The sequence below is a fragment of the Hordeum vulgare genome, chromosome 3H, assembly GCF_904849725.1.
Source record: "Hordeum vulgare subsp. vulgare chromosome 3H, MorexV3_pseudomolecules_assembly, whole genome shotgun sequence".
NCBI lineage: Eukaryota > Viridiplantae > Streptophyta > Magnoliopsida > Poales > Poaceae > Hordeum > Hordeum vulgare.
Window position 1 is genome coordinate 523,615,180 of NC_058520.1, and position 9,475 is coordinate 523,624,654.

Consider the following 9,475-nt stretch of genomic DNA (forward strand, 5'->3'; position numbering starts at 1 on the left):
TCTATAAGAATAAATAGATAGAACATGTCATGGCAATTGTAGTGTAAACACTATGACAACTACTGTATAACATCATGGCAACTGTTGCCCGAAAAAAAAATCATCAAAACATATTAACACGAGATCTGATTTTGAAGATCTCGTCGAGACGAATTTAATGGTGAAAACGGATGTTTAATTGTATTTTTTAATTAGAAGATAAAACATTTTTAAACCCAAAACCAAAAAAGATTCATGCTGAGAAAGTAACGGACGTGTGGGTGAAATGTTTAAATGACCACACACCAGCCCAATCCTACGTGGCATAAAAAACTGCAAAAAAATACCAAGATTAGTGCAAAGCACAAACGGACGCAGATTCATGCATGTGAGCGATTTGCAAACGTCCACACATGCGGGTGTTATCTTTTTTGTTTTTTTGCCACGATTCCACAAATGTTATTTTACGATAAAAATTTGCAAGCATTTAAAACATTTGTCAAATGTTAAGAAAAACATAATTTTTGACTTGTTTTTGTTTTTTTTTAAACTTAATTGTTCACCGGTGCTCATATGAGGTTAAACTGAGTTAATCCGCGTCCCAGACGCCACCAGGCTACGTGAGAAATTGATCCGACGCGACTGGAGACCGGGTTGCGCCAGCGAGGAGACAAATGCAACACATACAATCCGAAAGTTCCCTTTCTTTGATGCTCTACCTCACACAAGAAGCACACATTCTCATCGGAATCTGTACAGGAGTATACGGGCAAGCACGCGCCACAGCAGGCATATACAGTTGCTCCTGATTTGCCACTCAGGACTCGGCGCTCAGCTCCCGGTTCTCCGCCGTCCTAGAAAGTACGGTAGAAACGAGCGCAGTGGTTCCATTGCGCCTGAGGAAGCCGGAGTACCAGCGGGCCGAGAGCCTGGCTTGCCGCGGCCGCCTCTCGTCGGCGAAGTCGACGCGGTACAGCCCGTACCTCGACTTGTACCCGGACAGGAGCTCGAACAGGTCCATGAACGCCCACGCGAAGTAGCCTCTCACGTCGGCTCCCTTCCTGCACGACAACCAGAGAGCATCAACGAAATGCACGGCGGAATGTTTTCCTTTTGTCCCTGGGAACCGTAAAGCTGGAAATTTTAACTTGCGAATTCCATCGCTGTTGACATGAATGAACCAACGGGCAGAGCTGCTGCTGCCCTACTGTTTCGGCAGATGACAGTCAATGCTGAATGAACGGGTATATGTTTCATTTGATTTGATCTCGACGCACCTCATCGCGTTCAGTGTCCTTTCCATGTAGCTGCTCAGGAAACCGACCCTGTCGGTGTCATCTAGGCTGTCATCGGCAGATCCCATACCTGAAACAAATCAGGTAACTACATAAGCAACGATATGCACCTTTGTTCGTCGACAGGCTTGCTTCTGGCTGGGAATTCTGCTTGCCATTCTCCTGGACAAAGACCGGAAGGTCCCTGTAGGTTTCTTTCAGGTACTCCAGTTGAAGTTGCAGCCCTTTGGGATCACTTGGAACATTTACTGGGAGGCCCTGCGCTCCAACAAAGATCATTCAGTTTCTAAGTGGGTATTTCTTTCTAGTCTTCTGAAGAAGTTCAGAACATATAACCCAATGGAATGGATGTACATTGAATGGCCAAAATGACTGCATTTTTAGCTAAAAATTGGCGACTTCTTTGCCAAACACATTGATGACATAATATTTTTTTTTACCTGACTAGATGATGGATCCATCCTAGAACCTGCATCATACAAAGGGATCAACAGTTAGAACAATACATTCAGCTCTTTTCTTTTACATTAGTGTAGAAAAACATGCTTTGGGATCTGGACCCATACATTATAGACACTAATTAAACGTGTTTCGAGGGATGACTCAAGACTAACTCAGAGAAATGCCCAATTTATGTGACTGGTGAATCTGGACCCATAAAGCTTTAGCAGGAATAACATACCCCCTCCTTTTTTTTGGTAATCAGGATTCAAGAATTCCCTTATTTGCTTGTGTGACCGTTGCTAGAAAAATGAATATCAAGCCTATTATTCACACAATTTCTAGTGCAACTACATAATTACCATTAGATGAAGAATGAATATCCTAGAAAAAAGGACTTCAAAAAAGCAATCGAATTGCACATCCACATATAGTACACAACCATGAGCAGTTAAGCAACAATCCTAGCATCACTATCCAAAAACGATACTCCTTACCCCTTAAACTAACTGATATGTCTGCGTTGTGGTCTCGAACGCCTGTTTCTAGAGGGTGATCATTCACGTAGAGAGAGTAGTAGTGATTTATTCCAATAAAATCTAAAGAACCCTTGATAAGTTCAGACTGAACTTCCGTGAAGGGTGGAAGGCGAGAGCCAACATTCTTCTTCATTACTTGCAGGTAGTCCCCAAACACCAATGGATCTAGTATCCTGCCAGTACCACACTTAACTTAAGATCTCAACAATGCACGTGTTATGCAGGTTAAATGCTTCCAGTGACAAAATGAAGGCAGAACATCATACCAGCCGAAGAAGAAATCTTTACATCTCCGAGTTGCATCTAAATCCACAGTGGAATTTGTCAATGGATAACTCCAGAAGGAGTAGATACTTATGCCAATAACTCCTTTTTGCATGGCCTACATCCAACAAGGTTCCTTAGGTTTTTTATGAGCTTATATACTCGGATATTTGCACCGTGACAAGGAAATAACGAAGAATGTAATACTCTCTCCAATCCATATTAATTCCCGACAATTAATATGGATCGGAGGTATAAATCAGAGGCAATTAATATGGATCGGAGGGAGTACCTCTTTTAGAAAACGAAGAACAAAAGTCTATGTACATGATGTCCCTGTTTTAAAGGGAACAGGCCCAGGAACATAAAGAAATAAATCGACTACTCCCCCAATAAATACAATCCTCAATGTGTAGCCAGTGTTGAAACATGTATTAATAAAAAAGTTGAATTACGATGTGGTTAATGTGTAATGACTAAAAATGGTGCCTCCACCCGTGAGACAAGCTAAACAGTTTAGAATATCACAGGTCACGAAGAACCTAAGCATCACCAAAACTATTTAAAATACAAGATCATCCACTCACTTGATATTTTTTCCTGTAGAGACTGACAACTGATGCATGCGCCATAAGGGTATTATGAGCTGCTATGTATGGTTCCACAGTAGAGTCCCCAGCGGTGCACTTTGTTGCTCCAAATGGATCCGAGCAACGGCCAGGAGGGAATATAGCAACATCATAAGATGCCAATATACCAATATTTGGCTCATTCACTGTCGTCCAAGATGCAACCCTGTCTCCAAACTCCCTGAAGCAAACATCTGCATATGCTGTGAAATCTTCGCTGCATTTTATAGATTTGAAAATATGAATATGGCAAAAGAGCATGTCGTAAGTATGCCCATGACATATAAAATCACCACCGGGGTAGAGTTATCTTTTTGGTAGTGAAAGCATATATACACTTACATAATTATGGGGCTTAACCATCCACCATACTCGTCTTCAAGAATCTGGGGGAGATCGAGATGGTGAAGTGTGATGTGGACTTGAATTCCTGGGATAAATACCACGGAGACAAGAGGGTTCAAACTTTTATTTTGTATGCATTTCTTGAGAAGGAACATTGATCATACGAAGGATGAACCTAACAATGGATTGCAGTTAAACATTTGAATGCTCAAAGATCTAAGAAAAAAAACTTGCCATGATTCACTAGCTCATCAATGATATTATTGTAGTACTCTAGCCCTTTGGGATTGACAGCTCCACGTCCATCTACAAACCCAAAATTTCCAGAAACGATGAGATAAATAGAAAATTAGAGAAATATGTTCTGATGAAGGTCATGTACTTGGAATGAGCCTTGACCAGGAGATGGAGAACCTATAGGCCTCTAGGCCTGTCTCAGACATGAGCTTGACATCCTCCTGCAACATCAGATAAGCCAAATTTCTTTCATAATTACTAAAGCAGAGAAATGTTCAAGATTTTGCAAGGCCCCATATTATTTATCATGTATTTGTGGTATCCATCTGAAGCAACATCTCCCGTGCTTTTGTCTGACATTTTTCCTGCAAAATAAAAAATCTAGCTGTCAAAATTGGCGTAACTGTGATTGGTCAACCACATCAACTTCTGGTCTTGGCTATTGCCAATGATTACTCTTAATTTAATTTAGTTATGCTTCAGCAACATACATGCTGTGTAAATTGTTTCACCAAGAGGACACTCATCTCTGATCGCAAAAAAAAAGAGGGCACTCATCTCAAATATCAGTTCAACACATCAGGAAAAACTCATCACAAATTGCTCAAGGTGCTATTTGTTACGCATAAGGAAATATCCATGGTCAGGTCATATGCACCCATGCTAAAACAAAATATAAGCAGGCATTGCAGCAACCGAAAACCAGAGGCAGATTTCAGAAACATGTACTAGCAACCAACCTGCGTGAGTGAAAATGTCCCAACTGCTTGGGCTCCTGCCATCCTCAGCAACAGCACCCTCATACTGCAGGCCAAAAAAACATCAAAATTGATTTGATTAAACGGACGACGGCACCCGATGAACTAAACACGGCAGAACTTTCAGCCGAAACAAGATCGATTACTTACTTGGTACGCCGAGGTTCCAGCTCCAAAGACGAATTCCTGTGGGAAATCACCTCTTGTGAAGCCAAGACCAGTTGCAGCTGCATCCTTAACCCAGAGGGACAGCAGGAGGCAGAAGAAGGCAGCAGAAGCACCCATCTGTGGTTGTGTTCTTCTGTGGATAGCTGTTTCTTTGGCTTCGGAGAGAATCTATATCAGAAAGAGAAATAATCTCAACAGCAACCTCGTGGAAATCAACCAGATTAAACAACATTTCTCTGCCTTCAGACCCTACAGTGTGTGCCTGCCCGTTTCAGTTTAAGCCTTTGTCTGAATGCATGCACATGGCATTTCTTTTCAGGGAAATATACCTGGGTCTTGAGTCTTGAGATATACGTATAATTTTTTGCCGCTCGTGATCGGGTCGCTGAATTGGTTGCGTTCAACGACTGCCCGTCTGCCCCTTCAGCGCTCCACCAGGCACCAGCGCCATTTGAAAAATTGGACAAATGCGTCATGCATCCGATGGATAAAGATAAACACAGATCCTTGCAGAGATTAAGAAAAGACAAAATGCAAACGAAAAAAAGATTAAGAAAAGACATACCACATTCATTAGAAGATAAACACAGATCAGTGCACAGATTAAGAAAGGACTGGTTGCGTGCATTAAAAACTAAAGGTTGGATGGACAGTGAGCATCAGCATCAGCACCTGTCCCTCTTCTCAGCAGTTCCATCAGCGCGCGAGAACCTGGAGAAGAGGGGCAGTTGACGGTGAACAGGCACCGGCAGTCGCTTCCGCTAACACGCCGGCAGCTTACTGGACAGCGGAGAGCTCGGCGGCGGCGCGGAGACGGAGGAGCCCTGCTAACGACCGCTTACAGCGAGCGCTATCGAGCGTCGCTTCGCCAGCGTCGGACGCTCGCGCTCGCACGATCGCTAGCATAGTGCGCTGCATATCATTTTTTTTTTCTCTTTTCATCATTTTCCTCTCTGTTTAATTTATAAATTTGAAATACAAGTACGCGAATATTAAATAAACATTGTGAATTCGAAAAAGTGGTCACCGATTCAAAAGTCGTTCGTGAATTCACATAAAGTTAGTGAATTAAAACTGAAATATTCGATGTCCCGAAAAATATTAAACGTGAATAGTTTTTGAAATCTGTGAACATTCTTTGAAACCACAAACAAAAAATTAGAAATCAATTTTTTTAATCTTCTGAACTTTTTTTGAAAATATGATTTTTTTAAATCCAAACAATTTTTAAATCGTGATCATCTTTTGAAAAAAAAAAACAGAAACATTTTTGAATTCGTGAACAAAGTTTGAAAACCCGTATAGTTTCTTAACCTTCTGAGAATTTTTTTTAAACACAAACAAAATTTTAAAATGATTGGGAAAATTTTATATTGTATCTTTCATCCTATCTTAAGTCAGCGCTAGTTGCTCACAATCTTCCTCTTAAAATTTGTAATGTTAGAACGCAATTGCATAATCTTAGCAGGTGGGCAAAACGTTGTTATGCTGCAACACATGCTCCATTAGGGAATGGTTCTTCTAGGCAAGGCTAAAAGCAATTTCTTAGCTTTTTCTCTCAGAGAAAAATAAATAGACACAACCTCAATGCGTGAGGCTCATAGTCTTTTATACATGTTATATCACAATTCAGTGAAAGTGCGTAAATGCATGACGACATCTGCACTGAATTGGTTATGTTGAACCAGTGACCAAGTGTGGTCTAATATCTAATCGCTCAGCAACAACATTTGGTAAAACAATAGGAGTGTGCCTAAAATTCTCACTGGAAGTTGCAAACTCCCCAAGTTTCTTTGTCATGATAATCTGTTTCTGAGTTCTTCTACAACTACAACAAAAAGTGACAAAAGATAAAAACAAAATTAACTTAAGTGATACCTTTAGTCACCTAGCTAGGGTAGCGAAGATGCTTCCTTGGCTACGGTGCGAGAAAAAAGGTCGATTACCATTGATCCCATTTCTGATATTGATACTCCTCGCCTCTTTCCCCAAGGGACCCTGAGTATCGTGCCCACGAAAAGTGCTGCTATTGAACAGTGACGCAAACAAGCTACCGTTGACGTAAGAAGTTTATGTTTCCCGACCGAAAAAATAGTAGTTGTGACCGAGGGGAAGATCAAATAGGTGGAAATAGGCATATATGTGAGGACTTTGCTTAGAGCATCTCTAGCGGACCCCTTAAAACCACACGACCCGTATAATTCCGGCCGCTATACGGGTTTGGTCCGATTTTTAGGCTAGATCAGACCCCGTATAGTCGGCCCGGTCCGTAATTTTTTTACAATGGCCCAGAAACGTATCCCCGCCCCACGCGCGCAGTATATATCCTGGTCCACGGCCGATAAACGGGTCGAAACACTATCCCCCCCCGCCACCGTGATTCCCCATTCCCCCTTTGATTTCTCGCCGTTGGTGGTAAAAATTTGTTGCCCCGCCCATCGATCCTCCACAATGTGGGTCGGGATGTGGAGCTCTGGTCGACACTGTGGCAACGACCCCGAATGGAAGTGTCGCGTCCTCGCCGATGCGCCGACGAAGCGGTCCACCCTGCGATACACCAATTGAGGCCTTGAGCCGCCGGTGTCCCTCGTCCGTCGCAAGACAGAGGAGTACAACCGCAGGTAGGCGCTCCTCGGCCACGGGCTATCCCCCGGCTCCTTCGCTGCGGGAAGCTCCTTTGCCGATTCATCGAGCTCGCGAACGCCCCTCACGACACTCAAAAGAGAGCCGGGGGTCTACGGCCGCTCCGCACGATAAAGAGGGAGTCGATGATAATCCCCAAGTGCAAGGAATCATTGTAGCACTTTCAAAAGATGGAAGTGATAAATATGGAGTGTCGAACCTACAAGGAGCTAAAGGTAATATCAATATTCTGTCAACTCCTATCTGCCATCGATACGACTCTACGTACACCGAGCGTTTGCTTTGCTTCTATCTAGTAACGAGAAATAAAACTGCGTTGTGGGTATAAAGAGGATAGCTTTTCCTAAATAAAGTTAGCATATATTATAATATATTAGAAATAGCGAGTGTGAAATAATGATGGTATGGTGTGCGGAATCATCCTAGGCAATTGATAACAAGATCGGTAATCATTCTTGCAATTTTATACAAGGAAGAGACATGAGCTAATATACTTGCCGTACTTGGATCATATGAACTTATGATTGGACATCTAGCAAGCATCCGCAACTGTTAGAAATCATTGAGGTAAACCAAACCACAACATTAAACATCAATTCTCCTTTACTCCCATACGCAACAATCCACTTACTCGGGTGTAAGCTTCTGTCACTCTAGTCATCCACTATAAGTGAATCATGAACTATTGCAACACCCTACAGCGAGAATCCCTCACGTTTGCGCGGCATGGAGGACACCATAGGACAACACCAAAATAAAACATACACTCAAGCCAATCAAGATCATCAATCAACCCAAAAGACAACATAAATCTACTTAAACATCATAGGATGGCAACACATCATTGAATAATAATATGTGGCGTGAAACACCATGTTCAAGTAGGGGATTATGATGACCCACAAGTATAGGGGATCAATCGTAGTCCTTTATATAAGTAAGAGTGTCGAACCCAATGAGGAGCACAAAGAAATGACAAGCCGATTTCAGCAAGATATTCTCTACAAGTGTTGTAAGTAACAACGATAGATAGTTTTGTAGCAAGATAATTCGTAACAAGTGACAGGTGACAATAGTATCAAAGCTTTGGAAAGGTAGCCCAATCCTTTTTATAGCAAAGGACGGGCCTGAAAGTACTTTTATATTAAGCAAGCGCTCCCGAGGACATGTGGGAATTTCTGTCTAGTCATGTTCATCATGTTGAGTTGATTCGCATTCGCTACTTTGATAATTTTTTATGTGGGTGGACCGGTGCTAAGGTGATGTTCTTACTTGAACAAACAACCAACTTATTATTACCCTCTGTCGCAAGCATCTGCAACTACGAAAGACGGATTAAGATAAATCTAACCATAGCATTAAACATGTGGATACAAAGCAGCCCTTCATGAAGAAACGCGTAAACTAGAGATTAAGCTTCTGTCACTCTCGCAACCCATCATCTACTTGTTACTCCACAATGACTCCCTTCAGGCCCATAACATGGTGAAGTGTCATGTAGTCGGCGTTCACATGACACCGCTAAGAAAAGTAACAACATACATATCATCAAAATATCAAATGAATACCAACTTTACATGATTACTTATAATAAGACTTCTCACATGTCCTCAGGAACAATAGTAACTACTCACACCTCATCAACATGTTCAAGATCAGAGGTATAATAATAATGATCAAGGATATGAACATAATATGTTCGACCAAGTAATCCAACAAGCATCAACTACAAGATGTAATCAACACAAGTAGTAACCCACAGGTACCAATCTGAGGTTTTGAGACAAAGATTGAATACAAGACATGAACTAGGGTTGGAGATGAGATGGTGTTGGTGAATATATTGATGAAGATGGTCCTCCAACGAAGGAGGAAGCGTTGGTGATGACGATGGATTCAATTTCCCCCTCCCGGAGGGGAATTCCCCCGGCAGAATCTCTCTGCCAAAGAGCAAAAGGGCCTCTGCCTAGTTTTCTGCCTCGAGACGGTGGAGCTTCATCCTGAAATTTTGCTTGTGTTTTTTCTTGGGTAAAGCGCACCATATAGAAGAAGAGGGTTGTCAGGAGGCCTGCAGGGGCCCCACAAGCCATCACGGCGTGCCCAGGGGGTGGGTGCGCCTTGTTGGCTTGTGGCCACTAGGTGGCCCCCCTCTGGTATATTTTTGGCCCAAAAATTCT

General features: G+C 42.3%; 1 protein-coding gene across 1 annotated transcript; it reads right to left on the reverse strand.

The window, feature by feature from the left end:
• Positions 1-537: 537 nt before the first annotated feature.
• LOC123440401 (beta-glucosidase 2-like) lies at positions 538-4,882 on the reverse strand. Its single transcript, XM_045116972.1, has 13 exons — positions 4,638-4,882; positions 4,470-4,533; positions 4,037-4,094; positions 3,875-3,951; positions 3,727-3,798; positions 3,490-3,577; positions 3,106-3,364; positions 2,521-2,636; positions 2,213-2,427; positions 1,715-1,743; positions 1,430-1,532; positions 1,257-1,344; positions 538-1,040 (listed from the first exon to the last, which is right to left on the reverse strand). The coding sequence occupies exons 1-13, from the start codon at positions 4,770-4,772 to the stop codon at positions 797-799; spliced, it is 1,548 nt and encodes a 515-aa protein (XP_044972907.1). The 5' UTR covers positions 4,773-4,882; the 3' UTR covers positions 538-796.
• Between the last annotated feature and the right edge of the window lie 4,593 nt (positions 4,883-9,475).